Raw genomic sequence first — 22,621 nt, forward strand, 5'->3', positions numbered from 1 at the left:
GCCACCTTTCTACTCTCTGGCTTCTTCCCAGGAGGCCTTCCCTGGTCTGCGGGGTGGTGGCGCCCTCTTCTGCTTCTAGTTACCTTGGAATACCTTATCATTGCCCTCTTGCCACTGGAGGCTCCTGGAGCGCAGGCTCCACCTCTACAGGAGCAGGGAGGGGGCGGGACCGACACGGAGGGGCGGGGCCTGGGAAGCAGTGTGGGGCGGGGCGCGCAGGTCCTGCGCAGGTGCAGTGGTGGCTTGCCCCCTCTCAGTTATTTCCGCCTGTCAGTCCGTGGGTCGGAGTCGGACGAAGAGGCGGGGAGAGTGCAGTGCCCTGGTCATGAAGAGGAATGTGCCGGGGGGCGGTTCGGGCCGCCCAACCTCAGGTATGTCTCCCTGCGCCGCCCCGCCTCGTCCCCGCCTCGTCCCCGCCTCGTCCCGCCTCGTCCCGCCTCATCTCCTGAAGGCCCGAGGCCTCAAGGTCCCGCCCCTGGACCAGTCCTAGCTGGCCTCTACGCATGCGCCCTGGGCGGTCAGGAGTGGGGGGGTGGGAGTTTTCTGCTTGTGTTTTCCTTGGTGGCCTGTAAGGACGGCCTCGGGGCCAGTCTTTGCGCGTGCGCTCTGGGCGGCATTGGAGGGGGCGCGATTTCTGCATGTGAGCCCCGCCTCTGCGCGTGCGCCCCGGGAGAGCTGCGTGGGGATGACTTCTGCGCGTGCGTTCCGGGCGGCCTCTGAGATCCGCCCCCTCTGGGGTCTCAGGTCTGGGGAGCCGGACCTTCCTCCGACCTTCGGGTTCGAGGACCCCCGAGTCTCCCGAGTGTCCAGCCCTGGCGGCTCCTCCCCAGCGAGGCCTGACGTTGTTGGAGGTCCGTGGCCTCACTTACTAGCCGAGGGAGCATCGAGCATCGTTTAGGCGCCGCTGCCCCGTGGCGCTCACGGGGTTCGCCTGGCTTTGGAAGAGGAATGAAGGCCGGCCCTGAAATCCCCGGGGGCACCCTGGCACGTGTCGGTCTGCCCCTCCCTTGTCTAAGGAGGCTACAGAGTGGCCCGCCCAGAGGGGCCCGGGGAGAATGGGCGGTTGGAGCCCTTTGCCCCCCCCACCTCCTCCTCCCCGCCATTCCTGCTTCCTTCCACCCCACCAAGGCTTGGGTCCCTGGTGGCCAAGCCAGAATCTCCAGCCACCGAGCCTTTGCTTCCCTATCACCACCTTTGGGGCGTTTGTGGAGGAGCCCATCGGAGGGGCGAGGCGCTAGCTCTCTGGTCTCTTTCAGGATTCTTTGTGTGGGCCTAACTTTGGGAGCTCATCAGCCCCGAGTTAGGGCCCCAGAACCAGCCGGGCAATCTCAGCCCCACTGATCCAGTCCTCTCTGCCTCCAGCTGCCTGTCGGATGGCCCATAGACGTCTTCGTTCCCAGCCCTCCCCCTTCCTAATTTTCCCATTACCGTGGAGGCCACCCATCTACCTCCCAGTCCTCCAGACCTGAAACTTAGGAGTCTTCTGACTTCCTTAGCTCTCACCCCTGCATCCAGTATGGGGCCTCGACCTGGCTATCTCCCCATTACACCATCTCCCTCCAGCCCACCTTACCTCACACTTGGACAATGGCCAGAGCTGCTGGGGGGGGGGGGGAGGTCCTGCCTGCCCCAAGACTCTCCTCCTCCAGTCTAGCCTCCATTCAGGGGAAAGTCAAGGGATTTTCCTAAAGTTCAGGTCTGAGCACATCACCCCCACCCCCACCCCCACCCCCGGGCTCCCTGTCACCTTCAGGATCACATGTGGAATCCTCTGTTTGGAGCTTAAAGCCTTCACAACCCAGCACTCCCCCATCTTTCCAGCCTTCTGCATCGCTGTTCATTACCCAGGCTGCTCCATGTCCTGACTCCAGGCAATGTTCTCCCTCCTCATCTCTGCCTCCAGGCTTCTCTGACTTCCTTTATCCCAGGCTCCCTTCCCGCTAGTGCCCAGAGCTTGTGGGCCTGACCTGTGGAAGCAGCCGTGGGGTTTGCTTTCCTTTCCCTCCCCAGCATTAGCCGGGGGCCTGGCACATAGTAGGTGCCTCACAGTGCCCCAGAAAGGTGAGCCAGTTATGGCGGGGTTGGAAGGGGAGGCCAGGAGGGGCTAGAATTCCTGCAAAAGAAGAAAAGTCAAATTCCCCTAAAAGGAAGACCATCGTTAAGCCCGCAGCCACCGGATGAGTTCTTTCCATGGTGCTTTGCTGACAGACGTCCTGTTCACTGGTCACTGTAGGCTGTTTGCCCGTACCTCTGTTCAATCAGAAAAAAAGAGTCCGGCAGCCCTTCACGTCCAGCCCGGGAGCTGCAGCAGACACTCAGGATTTTCCTCCACTGCCAGCAGGTAAGACGGGCCTGGGAGGGGGGAGCCGAGGACCGGGACGCACTCTTGTGGGAAGAAAGACTTTATCCATCTGGTTTTTCTTTCTTTCCCTTTGCACTCCCTGAGATTATCCTCTTCTCTGGTACTGTTCCAGATCAGGAGTCGCCTTGTTTCCAGGGGGTTTCCCGGCACTTTGCCCTGTGTTCTAATTAGACATTTACTTCAGGCGTGCAAGCTAGCCTTCTTTCTGCAGCGTGCAGGCCGTTCTTGCCGGAATCTCTCCTCTGCCCGTTGGAACATGTAAACTGTGATGGCGCGGTTTTTCTCTCCGTGTTTCGGCACAGCTTCATCCAGGGCTTATCATGCCAATAGTGTATCACTTTCAGAGCTGTAGGTGGCCTTGGAGATGCTCCAAGCTTCTTACAAATGAGGAAGCTGAGGCTCAGAAAAGGCAGCTGACCCACCCCAGGCGAAACACGACCCTTAACGGGGCCGAGATTCAGACCCAAGGCCGCTGGACCGTGCTAGTGTATTGGAGACTTGACTCAGATGGCAGTGGCAAGATGAGGCCCAGTATGGTGCAGAAATGGGTATCGGCATCTACAATCGGGCACAGGAGGTTTTCTTTTTTTTTTAATTTTAAACCCTTGACTTCTGTGTATTGACGTATAGGTGGAAGAGTGGTAAGGGGTGGGCAATGGGGGTCAAGTGACTTGCCCAGGGTCACACAGCTGGGAAGTGTCTGAGGCCGGATTTGAACCCAGGACCTCCTGTCTCTAGGCCTGGCTCTCCATCCACTGAGCTACCCAGCTGCCCCCTCTAGAGACTATTTCTAATTAGCTCTACTTCACGATTTGACTGTGAGGTCCCCTTGGGCATGGGCCAGCGGGATAGATCCGGGGTCCCATTAGACTTCGTAGAAAGGGCTCAGTTAGGGGGGAGGCCAGAGTTTGGTTGGGGAGGTTTGTTTGACAAGATGTGGCCGCTGACTGAGCTGGAGGGGGGGCTGGGGTGAGAAAAGATGCCAGAATTTGAGCAAATGCTTCAAGAGAGACCCGGGATGGGGACGACTGAGAACCCAGCCCGGGCTTTCCGGCAACAAATTGGAAGCAGATTTGAATAGGGCCAAGTGAGAGGGGAGGAAGCGGAGGCAATGAGGGAAGACAGCTTGAGGAGGCCGTCAGGTTGAATCCAAAGAGCTGGGCCGCAGGCAAGGAGCCAGTGGATAAAGGGAAACGAAAGATGGCAGGGTGCAGCGCCAAGTTTGCAAGGGCGACTCTCGGGGAAAGATGCCGGTCAGAGGAACTGCAGTTTGTGCTCGTGGAGTACGTGTAAGCGGCCCAGAGATCAGAGGTAACCAGGCGTGTGTGTACCAGCGGTGGTGCTGGCAGCCCACATGTGTGCCGTAGGCTAGCACAGCCCCTCTGCAGTTTCTGTCCATGTTCTCCCCTCCAGCCTGTGTTAGAATGAGGGGATTTCCTTAAGAAAGCCCAGCGGTGCCAGGAGAGCCCAGGCCATCCTTCTGCTCGGGATGCCTTGCCACGTGCCCAGCCCATGCCCAACGTACATGTTTTCCAGTTGGGCAGCTCTTTGCCGGTGTTGTTTATGCCGCAGTTGTAGGGTTTGCCCTGACAGTAGGCTGCTGCCAGTTCTCGCTGCCCACCAAATGGCTCGGCAATGCTCTTCTTATGGCCAGCCCGTCATTCTGTTTCTTTGGTGGCTGGTCGTCTACGGCCAAAGAGTCGTTGGGAGAACGTTGCCGTTAGGGAACAGGCCAGTGTTTCCCAGAGAAGCTCGGAGCTGTTGCCTGAGCTCAGGCCAGCCCACATTCCTGCTCCCAGCTCTTGGCCTGTCTGTGCCTCCGGGTGAGAGAGGGGTACCCACAGGGCAGCTCAGCAGGCAGCGCAGCCAGCAGTAACCATGCTCGGTACTCCACGCACCTTCCCTGGGGGACTGCCAGGGAGCAGCCATCTGACTGCTCAGGGCCTGCCGAATTCTGGGCTTGAAGTAGTCAGGATGGTGGCTTCCGGCCCCTGGAGCCCCAGAGTACGTGCCCGTTTGTAGATGGCACCTCTCCTCTTTGGACTCCGTGGTAGGCGTCCTTTGGGACGGTGGCACGTACCTGGGGCCAGCAGACAGCGCCCAGCTGCAGCCTTACTCTATTGATGGCCTCTTTCTTGCTCTGTCCTTCCCTGACTGAGGCAGCTGGCCTTGGACTGGGAAGCAAAAGAGGCAGGAGTTGAGGGGTTCTGGTAAGTGGGGAACTGGGCGGCCCACATGGGTCCATCTGGGGACTCCCTTCTGGAGCCAGCTCAGCTCCCTCCCTCTTCAGGTAGGGCCTTGGCCACTTCCGGTTTGGGAGGAAACTTGGTTCCGTTCTGGGACTGAGAAACCAAACTTGGTAATGTTTGAACCCTGCCCTGCGTGACTGCTCGGAGACCTCAGCCAGGGGCCTCGTGATGCCGAGCAGGAGTCCAGGCAGGTCCACAGATGGAGGCGAGGGGCTTTCTCACAGCGATGCATCTCAAGCAGCCTCGTGCCGGCCAGTCGGACACTGTTTCCTTGAAGCTTTGGTCATCTACAGACGCTTGGAGGAGGGGAGGAGCCTCCCCTTCAGATTTCGGGGAGATGCAGCCATTCGCTGTCCCCCTCCCCATTTGGAAAGTCCCTGTCCTTACCAGTCAGGTGACCCGATGTCGTGTCCTGGGCATAATGGATTGTTTCTAATACGGGAAAGTCCGCCTCACTGTGTTTGGGGTCTTTGGACTGCCGGGGAGTCCACGGAGCTCTTCATTTTGCCTTTTGGGCTAACACGTTGCTGTCTAGCTTGGACCGTCTCTTCCTCGGTTTTTCTTCACTCTCCCCCATCCAAGTCCTCCTAAGCCGGAGGGATGGGCAGCCGCAGGGCTTGAGCCTCGAATGGGCCCTTCCCACGCCACAGCCCATCACAAGGGCCGTGGTTTCCCTTTCTCCTGGCTTCCCCAAGGCTGGGGTTTGGGTGTCAGTGGGGGGGCACCGACTCTTCTCGATGCTGCCCTGTCTGCCTCTCTCGGTCTTTAGATTTCGTCTGGGAAATGACAAAACCCGAGGCGCCTCCATTAAAGAAGATGATGAATGCCAGGTACGTGCGGGGGGGCCCACCGACTCCGGGGCGTCCCTGGCGACCCTCGTTTCTGATTTATGGCCAAAGCGTCCCTGCCTAGCATCGACACTGAGCCATGTTTCTCTGAAAGGCAACAGCCACCGCCTGAACATCACCTTAAGCAAGGGGGTGGCTTTAAGCCGAACCCACCGGACGCGGCCAGAAGTCATCGCTGGAGTAGCTGGAGGTGAGTCCCAACGGAGTCTCCTTCACGTGGGACTGTGGGCAGGTCCCCCACCTAGCTGCGCCTCCATCCACTGCTAAATGGGAATCGCCGAGTTCTCTGTTTGCAGCCTGCTTTGTGCCAGGCTCTGTGCCCGGTGCCACTCCCCTCGCCAGGAGCTTTAATAGCATGTGCCCAGGTAAGAAAATACAAGGAAAGGCTTTGGCTAGAAGGGGCTGGTGAGGAGGGAGAGCCAGCCAGAGGCTACGCCTGGAAACGGGTGGGCAAGTCAGGGGACAGCTAGCAGTAAGCTTAATCATGATTGGCCGAGAAGTACCAGTGAGGCTAGTGAGAGGGGGCTTTCGGAACTCCTGGAGGCTGGTAGGAACTACGGAAGGTTCTAGAGGAGGGGAATAACCTGATCAGATCTGCGAATTAGGAGCACCGATTTGCAGCTCTGTGAAGAATGAATTAGAGAGGGGAGAATCAGAAGTTAGGAGACCCGTGGTGGAAAGAGGGCCTGGGCTGGCGGACGCCATGGAGGCACGCTTGGCGGGTGTGGGAGGGCGAGGGACCAGAAGAATGCTGGGAGGTCTGGAAGAGAAGGCTCAGGGGTGAAGTCACTTAGGAGACAGAATGAGGCAGCCCCGGACAGACAGATCGAGTGGGCCAGCAGGCAGGGGGTGAAGCCAGATAGGAACGCAGGAAAAGGGGGGGCTTGGTAGGGAGAGCTGGGAGGCCCTCCACCTGGTAGGGATAAGAGCGGAGCCCAAAGGAGCCAAGGAGAGGGGGTGGAGAGATGAGAGGAGGCCAAGACGGACCCTTTGGAGAAGCTCAGCCGGAGTGGGAGGGAAGACCAGGCAGTTACCAAGGTGTAGGCCTAGAGAACAAGCTCTGAGAAGCCAGGGGAGCCCGCGGTATTGTGCAGGTGGCCGGCTGGCTGCCAAGAGGCCTCCCCAGTGACGGAGAAGTGAGTGGGCCACGAGGCCCAGTGGGCTAGAGAGAGGCAGAAGCAGTGCGGAGCGTAGGCCGAGGAGCATCACTGACATTCTCATGTGGGGCCTCCAGGAACATTGTGGACACTCTGAAAAGGGGAAAAGGCCAAGGCCAGCGGCTTGGGGAGGGGAGGCCCCTCTGCCGGGCCAGGCAGGCCCGAGACCAGCCCCAGGAATACAGAGACAGCATGAAGCACCTCCTGATTGAGGAAGGCGCAGAGCACCCGTGGAAATACACGGAGCGCCAAGGCAAAGGGGATCTTGATCCGACCAAGCGGCTACACTGGGAATAGTATAATATAACGGGAAGATGCTGGGGGTGGGGATGCCAAGACGAGTGGGGTTGTATGGCTTTAGGAGCAAAGTCGAGGAGCCTCTCTGTGGTCTTGGAGGGGAATTGTTGGATGGAGGGACGACAGGGGAGACCTAGGCATGTTTGCAGGCAGCGGAGAGGGAGCTAGTAGACGAAGATTAAAGATGGCGGACTCGGGGTGGGGGGTGGAGCCCTGTCGTCCCTGGTTCAGTGACAGCGAAGGAAGCGCGAGGTGCTGTGACACCCTTGGGAGGAGTCCAGACCCCGAGCGAATGGGGGAAAGTTTGGGAAGAGGCTCGGTCTCACCTAGAAGGGCTTCTTCCCTGCACTCCAGGATCCTGGCCAATAGGGAGGGGGCTTCGGGCCGGGAGTGTGTGTTTCCGACGGCTCTCCTCCTTATCCGAGAGAGAGCTGGGAGCCACAGAGCACCTCTAAGGCCTCCTGGAAGACTCGGTAATCAGGGGGAATAAGCAGCTCAGTCGCTTTTCATCTTTCGGAACAGTTTTGTCTTTTCTTGTGGCACTAAAACCCTCGTCTGCTTGGAGGATGTCGTCCCTTTTCGAGAAACCACGGCAGAAGGGAGAGAAAATCCCGAGTCAAGTGAGGCTGTCAGGGTGCAAAGTGAGCACGTTCAGGCTTTGCGGTCCAGGCCGGGACCTCCTCTGGTCTCCTGGTTCATTCTGATCACAGAAATATGCCGAGTGAGGCCGCTGTGCTGCGGGCTCCTCTCATACCTCCCAGGTTTGCCCCCAGCTGCAGCAGCCCCGCTCACTGCCTCAGCCGGCCAGACTTCTTAGGCCCCACGGTCATCCCTATAAATGGGGCCAGGCGCGTGGAGCAGCCCTTCCGGAAAGGAAGGGCGTCCTCCGTGGCTCCGTGGCAGTCTTCCTGCCCTGGGTCTGCCACGTTGTGAGTTAGTTGAGTTTTACCCCATTCATTGCTCGCTGACCCGGCCATCGTAGGTTTGCCAGAGCGTTTCCCCGTTCGTTTGTGGGCCCGAGTCGCCCCGTCTCCACCCTCTCTCCCTGGCTCGGCACCCAGGAGTTCCCGTGGAAGCGGCCATCTCTGTCCTGACACCTAACACGGGGCAGACCCGGCCCTCGGCTTTCTGCCCTCGGCTTACCCGAGGAGGGAGCGGAGGGAGCGGAGCCTGGATCCTGGATCCTGAATTCTGAATTCAATTGGGTCCTGCCCGCGTGTTAACAGTTTCCAAGAAGACAGTCCAGAGGCTTGGGACGGCGCTCCGAGGCCCAGTCTGAGGAGTCCAGAGATGAACCTGAAATGGAGGCAGCCCGACCGCCCTCAGGGGTCTCCCCAGGGCATGGCCACAGTGGGCAGAGCCCCATGCCCATCCCGAAGTGCCCAAGGGCCAGAGAGCGGCAGCAGCTCCCTGCAGATGGGGAAGATCGGCCCGGGTCAAAACCAGCTCAAGACAAAGGTGTTTGGTGGCCGCGATGCAGAGGGAAAAGTTATCCGGGTAAGTTCCAGGCTTGGCCTTTTCCATGACCCCGAGCCCCAGGCCAGGCCCGAGCGGGCCCTCGATCCGTTCCTGGTGCCTGGCTGGCCGGTGGCGCTCGTCATCGCAAGGCCTGCCTCGACAGCAGCGAGGACAGCCTGCGCCCGCCTCGGGCCTCGAGTTTGGCCAAGTGCCAATAGAGGTATCTCATGTGATAGGAAGAGTGGCGAACAGCAAAGATCCAGGTCAGTGCCTTGGCCCCAGCCCTGTGACGGGGCTCCGTGCCCGGCCTCAGAACCCACAGGCCGCTCGTGGGGAGCCCTCCACGGCTGGCGTTCTTGGAGAGTCCCTGGAGAGTCAGACCGTCCCGGCCCGTGATTGGTGGCTTCTCGTAACGGGCCCTTGTGGGATCCCCTTCCCCAGGACAGCTAGGCCGAGAGATCTCCAGGCCTGGGGTGAGCGGCTCGTCCCACCCCTTCTGCTTACGAATGGAGAAAATGCCCTTTTTCTGCCCTGTCAGGAAGTGCCGGCGTGCCAGCCAAAGCTCAAAGATGGCCCGTCTCTGAGAGTCCTCCCCGCAGGGATCGACAGTATGAAGCGCTGGAGGGAGCTTGTGGCCCGCTGCCCGCTGCTGTTTGAAGTGTTAGGTGGGTGTGAGGCCGAAATCTGGGGGGGCTGATTTATTACGAGGTGCTGGAGACCAGACCAGGCTCTGAAGACCCCGGAACCCTAGCAGTCTCGGTCCTCAAGCCGCGGGGCTCTCCCAGCTCTGAATCTGACCTCTCGCTGTAGAGAGAGAAACTCCCCAAGAAACGATCCCTCATGGCAGACGCCCCCAACTCTGTCCAGCCGGGAGTCCAGCCCAGAGAACGCTGCGACCATTCCCAGCAGTGGGGCCCCCGCCGTCCTTGGAGATCCGGCAGAGGCCAGGCTGGGCGGATCGGTCTGCCTGTGCCGTGGCAGGGGGTTTCCAGGGGCGTCTGTGCCCCCCGTGTTCTTCCCCGGAGCTGAGCTGATCCAGGCTGGGCCTCGGTCTCTCCAGGCTTAGCCCGGCCAGGCCTCTCCCGGTAGGCACAGCCCATCCGCCCCGAGCCCCCACCACAAGCCTGGCCAGAATTTGGACTGTGCGGCTGGCAGTCGCCTCCGTGCCTTGGCGTGGCCTCCCCGGCGGGTTCAGCCAGTCAGCACAGCTCCCCCTTCCATCGCCCGCTGAGGTTTATAAAGCACTTTCCCAGGCAACAGGGGTCACGTCCAGTGGGTGGCATCGGGCCTCGAGGCAGGAAGACTCTTCTCGAGTTCAGGCCTGGCCTCAGACCCTGAGCAAGTCACTCAACTCCGTTCGCCCCCGTTTCTTTATCTATAAGAGGAACAAGAGAAGGAAATGGCAAGCCGTGCCAGAGCTTTTACCAAGAGAAATCCCAAGTCGGGTCACAAAGCATCGGACGCTGCTGAAACAACAAAAAATAACCTTTGGAAAAATGGGGGAGTCGAGAGCTCGTCAGTTCGAGCCACACTGTTGGCCTTTCCCTGGAGCTCTTCTGCCCCCCCCGGCCTGTGTGCTCCCAAGCCAGCAGCCCAGGGTTCTGGTCAAAGCCCCAGAAAGCCCAGGGAGGGGGAGCGTCACTAGCCTGGGCTCTGCCCTCCCTCGGCCTCTCCGCGCTGCCGGGGCTCGAGTTTTCACCGACAGGCTGAGGCTGAGGCAGAGTCTGGGCGCCTGGAGGCCTTTGAAAGGCACCCTGAAGAACAGGCTTCTGGGACGTGGTCTCCGCAGTGGGTCTCTGGGGCCTGTACTTGGGATGCAGGGTCTCGCTTCGAGGGGGTAGCGTCCCCCCGCCCAGCTAGGCCACCTTGGCCAGCCCAAGGCCCCGGAGCTGCAGGCGCACCTCCTCTTGGTGCTTCAGGCGCCTCAGCCGGTCACGGTGGCTTTCTTTTCCTCCCTGGGGCAGCCGTTCTGGACTCCGCCGTGACGCCAGGGGCGCAGGGGGCCAAGAGCTTCCTCCTGAGGGATGGGAAGGCTACGGTGCCTTGTGTGTTCTACGAAATCGTGAGTATTCGTTGGCGAGCCAGACCTCTCTGGAAACAAGTGTCCGGGGTGTCCTTGCAGAGTCTTGTGAGTGCCCTTCGAAGGGATCTGCTCACAAAAACGGGCCCTGCACGCCCCGGGACCGTCGCGAGCCTCCCTGTGAAGGCGGCGAGGCTCGGAGGAATGGCTCCACAGCCCTGCCCCCCCACAGCCCCACCAAGGCGCCCTCCAGGCTTTGCTCAGAGCCTTGAATGATGGTCTTGTGAGGAATGGGGGCACGTATCAAGCTTAGTTCACTGTCTTGGTGGGTCAGCCTTCTAGAACCAAACAAAATTGGGCCAAGGATCAGAAATTACGAGCCAGAGAAGGCCTTAGGGGTCATTTGACGGAGGGGAACTGAGGCCCACAAGGTTAAGTCTCGTGCCCAGAGTCCCACAGGAAGTAGCCAGCCAGGTGAGGAGGTGAAGCCAGGGCCTCGAACTCCAGATCACTGCTTTCCCCAGACACAGCCCTCGTGTGTGACCCCCTTCGGGGACCGCCTTTCCAACACCCGAAAACAGGCCGGGGGTCCCCGGGGCCCAGCCCAGTCCATCTGTCCTCCTCTCCCACATAAACCATCTCCTTGTGAGAACATGGTGGCCTCCAGAGTGGTCTGACCCCGGCAGAGCACGGGGGATTCTGGAGCAGAGAGCCCAGGGACGCCGGTCAGTTAGCTACGGTCTATCAGGACTTCTGCCCGTATTCCCCATCCCGGACCAAGCGGAGGCAGGAAGGCCCGAGTTCAGATCCTGCCTCAGTCCCAGGGTGACCCTGGATGAGTCCCTTCATCTTTGGGCCTCCGTTTCCTCATGGTAAAATGTGGGGCTGCGCCCGGACGCCTCTGTGGTTCCTCCCAGCTCTAAACCCGGGTTGCCGTCGGTGGGAAAACGAGGGATCGTCCTGGCCGAGAGCGGCCTGAGACGTTGCTTTGTCCACAGGACCGCGAACTGCCCAGACTAATTAGAGGAAGAGTCCATAGGTGTGTGGGGACCTACGACCCAGACAGGACGCTCTTCAGGTGTGTGTCTGTCCGTCCCGCGTCCGTTTCTGAACAGAAAACATTCCAAGAGTTCGTCGGGGCCGCGGACGCTGCGATGTCCCGCTGCAGCCACCTGATGAGTGAAATGTGAGCCCAGGACTTCGCTCACGGCTGTGCCAGGCGCGCCAGTCCTCGGACGTCGGACCGGACGAAGCGCTTTTCTGTCATTTCTCCTCACGGGGGGGCGGGGGAGGACGGGGCCAGTTCAGGTTGTTCACTTCTTTCGTCGGATGCCAATAAAGCAAGTTTAACTTCGGCTTTTGCCTGGTTTCCTTGGCGCGGTCACTGGGATGGTCTGTCACCCGCCCACCCCTCGTCCTTGTGATCCTCTGAGACCTCCAGGCTAAGCCGGGGAGGGCCTGGGTCTGGAGTGCCAAGGAGGGCAGCTCGGCTTGAGAACTGGCAAGGGCACTGGAAGTGCTTGGCATCAGGAACCGTCTGGCCCAGGCACGCCATGAGATCAAGGCCTTTAACCCGTCTGATCGTGTTTGACCCTCTTGGGCCTCTGCCTGTTGGCACAGGACGGTGGTGAGATGAGGCCTCTGTGAGGCCCCCCTGGGCACTCCCCCGGGGCACGGCGTTCTCCCCTCCCTCCCACGGAGGCCCCCCTTCACTCGTTCCACTCGTTCATCTGTCGCGGCTACCCGAATGGTCCATCTTTTTCCAGTCAGGCACTGAGGAGCCCATTTAGCCGGAGAGGCCCTCGGGAGCCGGTCTGTGCCAAGCAGGGCGAGTCTCCTCAGACCGCGTAGAGATGGGCCGGGACTGAGGCCAAGAGCCCCGGGAAAAGCGATGGCTCCTCCCCTCCCAGACCACCGCCCCGCTTCCAGTGCCGTGGCTGACCAGCCAACTACTGCCCACAGACAGGGAACATCCACGTCCCCCGGCCTTCCAGCCCGGCCCTCAGCCGTCATGCAGGAAGCAGCATCTGCCCCCCATGCAGGCCTCGATACCCTTCGGCTCTCCTCCTCGGTCCCTGGCCTCTGCCTGCCCACTTGTGTGCATGTTGGCCCCCCAGAGCACTGGGCTGCCCCGCTGGTCTGGCCACATGCCGGGGTGCTCACTTGCCCACTTGGCACTGCTCCGTCTCTTGGGCATCCTCCACAACTTTCTGGCATGAGAGCTCTCCGTGGTAGCAAGCCTAGCTTGGGGCAGCCTCCGCTCCAGACTCCCTTTCCTGGACATCGCTGACCCGAGGGGGCCTGGTCGCCCCTGCGCTTGGGGGTACCACGTGAGAGCCAGGCTAAGGCCACACACCCTGTGCCCACTGTCCCTTGTCGGAGTGCCGTTGACCAGCTGTGCCGCCCCAGGTCGCAGGGAGGACAGGCTGTGCCCACACCTGCTGGCTTTGCCTTCGGCCCATCTGTGGGGCCCGGCTGAGATCCGTGCCACCCACGGGCGCTCTCTGCAACACGCGTGAAAGTCTGGGGAGCGAGCAGCTTCCCCCTCCTTAGTCTGCCCCCGCGGGGAGTCATTAAGAGTGTTTGGGGGCTGGGGGTGCCAGGAGCAGCCAGAGGGTCTCTCCGTCCCCCTCCCAGCGGATCTCCACTCGTGTGGCAGCCTGGGGGAGCCTGGGGACTCCTCCGGTAACGTGCTTCAGTGCCTTCTCTAGAAATACAGTTATGTGGCTGTAAGCTGGGCTTTCTCTGCGTGTGTGTGTACACACGTGGTAACCGCAGATACACGTAGCCTGGGTACACGCACACACACACACACGCAGGGAAAGTTTATAGATGCCAAGTTAAGGACCTCACAGAGGGCGTCTCATTGGAACCCGGCTCAGGACACCCCCATAAAAGTGGGAGCGAGTGCCTTTGGCTGGCACCCATTTCCTGCTCTCAGACTTTCTCCAGGGCTGGCCCACGTCCACATTTTAAAGGTGGGCGCATGTTGGGCAGGGCCATAGCCTGCCTGCCCTCACGGGAGGTCCAGGTGACCAGTCGCAGGACGCTGAGGGGTCTGCTCGTCCCCCGTGGCACCTGCAGGAGGCTTCACCCATGTAAGAGCCTGTCTGCAGCCCTCCCTGGCAGCCAGGGCATCGTGGCAGCTCCCACGAGACGGCTCCCGACTGGGGCATCTTCTCTGGACCACGTCCTTCCTCACCTCCATCTCCCGGCTCCCATCCCGCCTCCTGGAGTCCCTCCCTCTGGGGATAAGTTCCGATTTAGGACGATCCTAGCTGGTTTGTCCTTCGTCCTCCCAGCCAGAGCCTGGGGTCAGCAGCTTCCTGAACCTGGAGGACCATCCCGCCATCGTCATCATGAAAGACGTTCCAGAAGTTTGCCTGAAACCCAGAGAGAGACTGCCGATGGGCTGAGCCACTGTGGGCCTCGTCCCTCTTCTGAAGAAGTCCGTGGGCTCTTCTCCCCACTGCCTCGCTTCACAGCCGTGCCAGCCAAGTGCCCCAAGCCTGGCACCAACAAGGTTGGCAAAATGCTCATTTCATCCTCACAACAACCCTGGCAGGGATGATCCCCATTTTAAAGGCGAGAAAACTGAGGCAGGCAGAAGTGACATGATTTGCCCAGGGTCACCCAGCTAGGAAGGGTCTGACACTGGATTTGAACTCAGGACTCCCCGATTCCAGGTCCACAGCTCCAAATACGGTGCCACCACCTCTTCACTGGCTCTGGCAATCTGAGGCATTGTCATTTTGTTATTTCTAGGCCAGAGACCATGTCTCCTGGGCAGAGAAGGCAAAACAAAATAAAACTTGGTAATCATCTCACTATGCCTTCTCCCTGCTCTGCTGACTTTGGATTCCTGCCTCAGTTTCCTCAGTCGCCCCCCCCCCAGGCCTTAGTCCCAGCAGGGAATGATTCTTTGGAGAGATAAGCCTCCTCTGGCCACCCAGCGGACATCTGACTGACCAAACCCCAACGTGGAACTGGGGTCTCCCCAGAACCTTCGCCCTCTGCCAGTCTATGCCAGCTCCTGGAAGGGTCCTGATGGAGGAGAGGCCCCAGGAGCCCATGAAGCCCCTCTGGGCGGTCAGACGTATGGCAGCTTGGCCCGTGTCCCTCAGGGGAGGGGTCAGCCAGCTTGTCAGTGCTGGACAGTGGTTAGACCCTCGTGGAAGCCAGGCTGCTTACCCATACTCGGTGCCCGGCTTCCATGGCTCTGGCTCTCTTCTCCCTCCTGAGAGCCAGCTCGGATGTTTGCTGTGGGACCCAGGCGAGACCTTCACCAAAGCCCCGGGACTCGAGATGGGGACAATACCTGCCGCGTGGACGGCACGGCTCTCTGGACCCCGCACCGGCTTCTCCGGGGGGCCAGGACGCCCTGGACAAATTGGTGATCCAGCTTGGAGCCAAGGCCACCGGGGGGCCGCCATGCCCAGAGCCCCGGCCCGGGAGCTCAAAGGCAGCCTCTGACGCCTCCTGGCCGCAGGACGCTGGGCACGTGCCTTCAGCTCCGTTTGGCTTGGCCTTCTCAATTTGAAAATGGAGATCCTGCGGGAGGGACGTTGGGATCGACTGAGATGATGACTAGAGAGGACTCTACAAATGCCGTTATTATTCTGCTAAATTCCTCTCCTAGTCAGGCCGCCAGGGGCAGCTGGAGAGAGCATCAGGCCTGGAGTGGGGAGGACCCGAGTTCAAATGTGGCCTCAGACACGTCCCAGCTGTGTGACCCTGCCCAAGTCACTTCACCCCCATTGCCTATCCCTTACCGCTCTTCCGTCTCAGAACTGATACAAGACAGACGGACACGGAGAGATGAAAGCAAGCAAAGAGACAGGAGGAGAATGAACAAGGTGATATGTTTTATTTTACAGTGTTGGCTAATGGAAGATGCCTGTGTTTGAACCCCTGAAATACGCATTCAACAAGCACAGAAGACTGTCCTCGTCCCCAAAGCAGCCATCAAGTTAATGCAGAAACATGGTAGAGGCAGCACATTGGTTAGTGACCCTTGAAAAGATTTTTAATTTGAGAAAAACAACCCCTGAATTGGAACCCGAAGCAGCGAGTTGCCCCAATTCCTCGTACAAATAGCAAAGTAATGATTCGGCATTAGCAGACCTGGTGTGATTAGGCAAATGACAGATCTGCTGAGATAATGCTAACAGATTCCAGGTGGCCATGTTTGCCTTGGATTGACTTTAAATTTGGGGAAACTGAGGTTTGCAGCCCGAATGCAGGTGGGTGAAGACGCTCCGTCCCAGCACGTTTCTCGAGAGCTCGCTTGTGGTTCACAAGGAAGTCCAGTGCGCGCTGTTTGTTTGCGAGAGGTAAAGTGACTCCCTTGGGGAGATCTTATCAGATCTTGGCCTGTGAGCGGATGTTTTTGGCCAAGAAGTCACTTTTGTGAGCCAGACTCGAGGGAAGCTGGTGGAAACGTTGTACTTTGCACACAAGGAGGAATCCCCCGGGAGGCTTTGGACACGGTTCCGCCGGCCTCCGCTCCCCTTCCTCAGCAGTTGTCGATGGCTTTGGAATGAACAGGTTCCTTTGGAAAGGCACAAACGGCTCAGGAATGAGTTTGTTTCTCTCGTGGAGCCCTTTCTAGGAGCAGGGCAGACGCTTGCCCTGCTCGTGGCCTGGGTCAAGATTCACCTCCTTCTCAACGTGCTCTCGCTTTCCTGGAAGAGGTGGTTCTTTCCCGGACGAGCCCCCAGCTCTCCCCTTGTCTACCCTCTTGCCCAGCTTTGGGCCTCTCCTCTCATGGAGTCACTCTGAAAACAAGAGGCCAGAATGTGTCCCCGGTGGGAGGTGGATGTGTCCCCGCGGGCTCATCGAGGCCCTTCTGCCTTGTGCTTCTCATTGTGTGGCAACGATGCCCTTCTGTGCTCGGCTCCACCGAACAGGTGCAAAGGTTTCCTTCTTCCCCGAGCAATTCCCTTCCGTTCCCTCCCCTTCTGTGAGCAATTCGCCCCTGGGTGTTCGTTCACGAGAAGACACCCCAAAATGGACCCACAAAGATTCTCTTCTCCAGTTCTCAGACCTCTACAGGGTAAAAAAGGGCATCAGCCCCTCCGACTCAGTTCCTCTCTCTACTTTGCCCTTCTTCCCCAACGCTTCCTGGACTTTCCTTCGAGTCCGTTCTCTACAAAAGAAAAAAATGAACCAAGAACCCACTTGGGGCTCAGAGAAACTGTTTAAGCGTGTAATGACGGGCTTGGTGGATCCGATCCCAGGCCACGTGCACCGTTTAGAAAATGCATCTGGTCCTGCTAAAATAGGCCCGAGATCCTTCCGTTTGCTCATTACTAGTAACGCAGCTGGAGGCGAGACCCCAAATCTCTTTTTCCCGGTGAGAGGTGGCAATGGAGCAAGCTTGGAACCCAATTCCTCTGTTGGTTAAGGCAAATGGTGTATTTGTTGGACTCTTCTGCAATAGAAAAACCAATGTGATTCCATACAAAGATGAGACCCAAAATAAATGCTAAGATTTCTTGAGATGAGAACGTAGCCGTCACACGCACATGCACACGCACACACGCACACACACACACGCACCTCTCCTGGTTGGCACAGAGGAGCAGAGACCAGTGTTCTAACACTATCTGAAAGGTGTTTGTGTTTTCAGAAAAATCTCTCGCATCTCTTGAAAATGGTGGCCTTTCTCTTTTGTCCCAAAATCTTCCAAATGGATCCCAAGAAAATCTGCTCTTCTGCGCTTCGGGATCTGACTGCTCGCTTCCTTTTGTTCCACCGGATGTCCCGTTGCACCCTGGAGATACTGTTTGCAAAGCCTTTTCAAGGAAAGCTTCAGATTAACCAGTTGGAAAGCAGCATGATGCACGGGGAAGAAGCCTGGATGGTGCAGGCAGTGGGCAGACCTGCTTTGCTACGCACTCTCTTCGCTGTGTGGCTTTGGTTGGGCAAGTCCTTTCCCCTGCTGGGCGCTGGGCACAGGTGCCCGCCTCAGTGTCCTCGTCTGTAGGATGGGGTACTCCCAGCAGACGGGCTCTGGGGCTCCCACAGCTCTGACAGCAAGGAGACAGAGAGCGGGGGGCAGCCAGGCTCTTGGAGATTGTCCGAGCATGTTCCCAGGCCCCGCCTGCCTCGATCTGGCTTCTGCAGGGCCAACACGAGCCCCTCTTAGCGGCCCGCGAATCGTCCTTCCTTCTTACGACAGGACAAGCGTCCTGCCAGTGTCACGAGCGGGTTTGTAAAAGAACTTCCCAGCTAGTCACCAACGAAAACGAGTCGCTTGTGAAAAGATCGGCCATGTCTGCGGACATAAAGGAATCGGGGAGGTAGACACGGCTCGTGGAGGCTAGACGGTGCGGCTTGGGCTGGCCCTCGCAGCCGGGACCTCTGCGTGGGGGAGGCACGAGGCCCCTCTGGCTCTCAGGCGCTCGTGCCGATGGAAGACGGTCAGTGCGGTCTGGGGCTCTTGGACACGGACCCCTTGGTTGCCGTCGGGTTTGTTTTGTAGTAATAAAGCAAAAAGAAAAACTCCTCGTCCACCTTCTGCCCGTTTGTTTTAGATGAGAATATCCGTCCTCTCGGCGGCAAGAAATGCTATAAAATGGCGGGCATCGAGGTGGGCGAGATGTGCTCTTTGGGGGCGTACTTGGCGAAGAAGGGCAGGAAGCCTGACAGCATGACCCCCACGATGGCCAGCGTGTAGCCCCAGCCAATCTGGCAGCTCCCTGCGTTGTAGACACCAGCATTCTCGCAAGAATTCTTCGCAGGAGCCGAGCTGAGACCCAGAGGGTAGACCAGGAGGCCAGAGGCCACGACGAACACTGGAAGGGAAGAGAGAAGAGTCCATCACGTGGGGCACATGCCCTGGCCAGCTGGCATCCCCACAGAGGAGCCCTAGTCCGAGGCCGGGGACCTGCCCCCACAAGCTTGGCCAGACTTGGAGGGTGGGGAACGGAAGGGCCTGGCAATGCTACGGTCTGTGGGGTGAGACACACCAACACGACTGAACAACAGAGACCTGCCCAAGAGGCTGAGGAGGGAGTTCCCAGAACATTCCAGATATCAGCCTCTAATCCTCCCTTCTCTGTCCTATAAGAATGATGTGTGGGGGCAGCTAGGTGGCTCCCTGGCTGGAGTACCCAGCCTGGAGACACATGAGAGAGGTCCTGGGTTCAAAACTAGCCTCAGACATTTCCTGTATGACCCTGGGCAAGTCACTTAACTCCAATTGCCTAGTCCTTAGTGCTTTTCTTAGTATCAATTCTAAGACAGAAAGTAAGAGTCAGCCAGGATCCTACAGTCCTCCCTTGAAAACCTGGGGAGGAGGGGCTGTTGTCAGCCCCATTTTACAGGTAGAAAACAGACTTACCCAGGGTCACACAGTCAGTATCTTGGGTTGAATTTGAACTGGTCTTCCTGACTCCAGGCCTGGATCCCCATACCACCTAGCTGCTGTGAATTTGAATTGAGTTCAAGTAATTCTTCAGTGGAGACAGCTAGATGAAGCAAATGGAGTCAGGAAGACCTGAGTTCAAATCCAGCCTCAGACACTAGCTGGGTCACTTCACACATACACCCCATCCCTTGCCTCTGTTTCCTCATCCGTAAAAGGGGCTGGAGAAGACAATAGCAAACCACTCCAGGGTTGTTGCCGAGAAAACCCCAAAAGGGGTCACGGAGAGTCAGACGTGACCGAACAACAAAAATCCTTTGATGGTCTCGCCTCCACTTCCTGTCCTGGTCACCTTCCAGAGTCTGGACACACTCTCATTTTTGTCAATGTCTACTAAACTGGTGGTCCCAGAACCAAAATTGGGAATCATTTAAATTAGAAATCAGGAATCATTTTCCTTAAAAGCCATGGAATTGGTAAAGATTTTAATAATAAAATCATAATAAAAGATGGATTGTGTCTGGGAATGTGAGGAGTTCCCTCTTCCGAGAGCACACCCAGAAGGTGGCCAGCGGGGCCAGACCAGGCTTCTAACCAAGTTCACCTCCAAAAGCACATCATCCTACTCTATCTACTGTTTCGATCACAGGAAGGCAGGCCAACCCAGGGAAGAGGAATTAAAGGACCACTGAAACCCTTCACTCTGCGCAGGTAGAGTTATTAAACCCATCTTTGCACTGCCTTTTGCACTGACACAAGTTCAGCCCTTCCAAGGCCAAACTCATTGTCTTTCTCCCATGACCTCTCCTAACTCCCCCATTGACTACCCAGGATGCAGAGCCCCGCCATTGTCCCAGTCAGCCAGCCAGGAAACCTTGGGCCCTCCCTGCTTATCCGTCTCAGCTCCTGTAATTCAACTAGTTGCCTAGTCCTCTTGTTTCCTGGCAGCTTGGTGGCGCAGTGGGCTAGGAGTCAGGAAAACTCATCTTCCTGAATTCCAATATAACCTCAGACACTTCCTAGCTGTGTGACCCTGGGCAAGTCATTTTCCTCAACTTCCCCATCTGTCAAATGAGCTAGAAAAGGAAATGGCAATCCACTCCAGTGTCTTTGCCAAGAAAATTCCAAGTGGGGTCACAAAGAGATCAAGACTGAAAAGTAACTGAACGACAACGAAATATTTTCTACCTTTTTAACATCTCTTGAACCTGCCCCCTTCTTGCCCCTGACCCTGCCTCCACCCTGATGTAGTCCCACCACTATTGCCATAGCTGCCGGGGGGCTCCTCCATGTAGCCACCACCAAAGAGATTTCCCCAAAGGCAGGTCCTACCATGTCACCCCGCCTTACTCAATAACTCCAAAGCTCTCTACTGCCTCCAGGAACAAATAGAACTCCAACAAGCCTTTGTTTGGCGTTCAAAGTCCTTCCTAACTTCCCCATCCTGCCTTTCCTGTCTCCTTACACCTTATTCCCCAACTCGTATACTCTGATTCAGAAACACCCACCTGGCTATTGCACAAACAAGATTCCCCATCTGGCAATCCTTTTCTGGCTGTCCCACATGTCTGGAATGTCCTCCCTCTACCACTCTGACTATTGCTTCCTTTAAGTCCCAACTAAAATCCCGCCTCCTACAGAAAGCCTTCCCCAAACCCTCTTGATTCTAATGCCTTCCCTTGGTTAATTATTTTCTATTTATCCTGTTTGTTTGGATGCTGTCTCCCCCATTAGCCTGTAAGCTCCTGGAGGCCAGGGACTAGGGGGCCCTAAAATGGCCTTGAAATCAGAAAGACTTGAATTCAAATCCTGTCTCAGATTCTTATTAGCTGTGTGACCCTGGCAAGTTACCTCACCTCTGCCTGCCTCAGTTATCTCATCTGTAAAATGGGAATAATAATATAACCAACCTCCCAGGGCAGTGGGGAGGATGAAATGAGTTAACGTGGGATTTGAAGAACCATAATAATATGGCAAGAATCATTGCAGCAATAATAATCATCAGTATTACTTTACACAGGGAAGCCACATATCCCAGACCACCAGCAAGGGGCCAGCTCAGTGCTGGGTCCTGCATTCTGGGGGCGGTGAGGTCACAGAATCTCCTCCCCACCATGCTATGTGGCCCCAGGGGCCCGAGAGGTAAGCCTGCCCCACTTGCCCTTTGAGCCGGCTGCTCCCTCCCTCAGCAGGGACATGGACCTTCCATCCAACGGTGCTTTGTAGGAATCAAAAATAACTCTGGGTTCCCTCCCTCAAAGCTGAAAGGAGATGCGTGATGTGCATTCAAAGGGGCCGGGCGCCCTGCGGGCCACCAGGGGCAGCACCCCCAAGTGGATGGAGGCGCCTAGGAGTCCGGCTTTGAACCAGCCCTTCCTGGACAGGAAGGGAGTGTGGCCTGGGCAGCCAGCTTCCCTTCTCCGGGACTCGGGCCAAACTAGCACCCAAGGCTGTGCTGGGGAAGGAAGAGCGTCTGCTCCTCCCCAGCAGTACCAGAGCCTGAGCAAACAACTTCTCACCACATTGGGGCCCGGTCCTGCAAGGATGAGCTGCCCAGAGCCCGCCGTGCCTTCACCTGGGGTGTCTGTAGGACGGGCAGCACAGAGCAGGGACAGGCAGGCTCTGGACAGAGCAGGAGCTCAGGCCACCAAGGCTGCCCTTCTCCTGCCTGAACCCCCCATGCCAGGGTCTGTAGACAAGCCTTTCTCCTATTTGTTCAGTCCAAGGCCTCTCCCGAGGCCCCAGGGTTAGGGGTGGGGAGGTGCAGGCCACAGAGATGGTTCTATTTCCAGAACACACAGCGCCTCCTGGATCCAAACTTGGCATGGGGTGGCCTCCGGGGAGAGGCAGCCTTGGTGGAGTTCTGCGCCAGCAAACAGTGGAGAAGAAGGCTGTTTCTGCCCAAGCACACAGTGTGATGCTGGGAAGACTGTGGTGGCGATACTGTCCTCCAGTGACTGCAGGCTGCCTGTGTCGGGAGGAAAGCCTCCCAGCAAGCTGCTGAGCCTGGAAGGCAGGCCGAGTACCCCAGCAGCCAACCGCCCACAGTATGACTCCACAGGAAAGTGAGTGAGAGACCCAGGTGACAAACGCATCCTCTAGGGACCCCACTGGCAGGAGTGAGAAGGGGAATTCGAGGCCCCCCTCGCCTCCCTGGGGGTGTCCAGATGAGGCTCTGAGAATCTCCAGGAGACAGGGGAGGGGGGAGGAGGGGGCAGAAGTCTCTCTAGCTTGAATTCTCCAGGGTTCTCTGGCAGCCCAGCCCTCCTGGCGGGCCCTGGCGCTGTGTATCCCGTCACTGCCAGGGGGCCTGCTGCAGAAGCTGGGGGCATCCGGCTAAGAGGCTCAGTGAGCGCTTGGGACTTGAGCTGGACCCGGCGGGTTTCTCTTCTCCCTTTCCTCCCTTTACACGCCGGACACTGGACGTGCGGGCCAGAGCTCAAGACTCACTTAATGAGCCTTGCTGTCATCTCCAAGACCAACACCCAGCCTGGGGCTCTGGCTCCTGAGGCGGCCCCAAAGGGCATGGATGCAGGTGCCCTGGGTACCCGTCCTCATCCCAAAGGGCAGAACCTGCCCTGGGGTACCCTCTGCCCGGTTTCATTGCCCACCCAGGCCCTAGTCCAAGTGGAGGTCCCATGCAGGCCCTGGACTCAGAGACGGGAGACTTCTGGCTCTTCCCAGCCAGGCACCCTGGGAAGACAGTGCCCCCCTGTACCGCCCCCAAATCTCTCATGTTTTGCTCAAGTCCAGGCACAGGCCCATTCCCGTTCCTTTCCTGTCCCAAACGGGTCCAGGAGGATTCTTGCTTCTCTCCATCCTTTTCTTGTTGATAACTAGAATCCAAGTCAAGTTCATG

The 22,621-nt window shown here is 58.1% G+C and overlaps 1 protein-coding gene across 1 annotated transcript; it reads left to right on the forward strand.

Annotated features, from left to right (window-relative positions):
* The first annotated feature begins 307 nt into the window (after positions 1-307).
* Positions 308-11,741, forward strand: SPATA22 (spermatogenesis associated 22). Its single transcript, XM_044670864.1, has 8 exons — positions 308-371; positions 2,234-2,341; positions 5,381-5,441; positions 5,554-5,649; positions 8,140-8,410; positions 8,910-9,036; positions 10,336-10,433; positions 11,390-11,741. Exons 1-8 carry the CDS (start codon positions 326-328, stop codon positions 11,579-11,581), a joined length of 999 nt encoding a protein of 332 aa, XP_044526799.1. The 5' UTR covers positions 308-325; the 3' UTR covers positions 11,582-11,741.
* The last annotated feature ends 10,880 nt before the right edge of the window (positions 11,742-22,621 follow it).

This window comes from Gracilinanus agilis, chromosome 3 (assembly GCF_016433145.1).
Source record: "Gracilinanus agilis isolate LMUSP501 chromosome 3, AgileGrace, whole genome shotgun sequence".
Lineage (NCBI taxonomy): Eukaryota > Metazoa > Chordata > Mammalia > Didelphimorphia > Didelphidae > Gracilinanus > Gracilinanus agilis.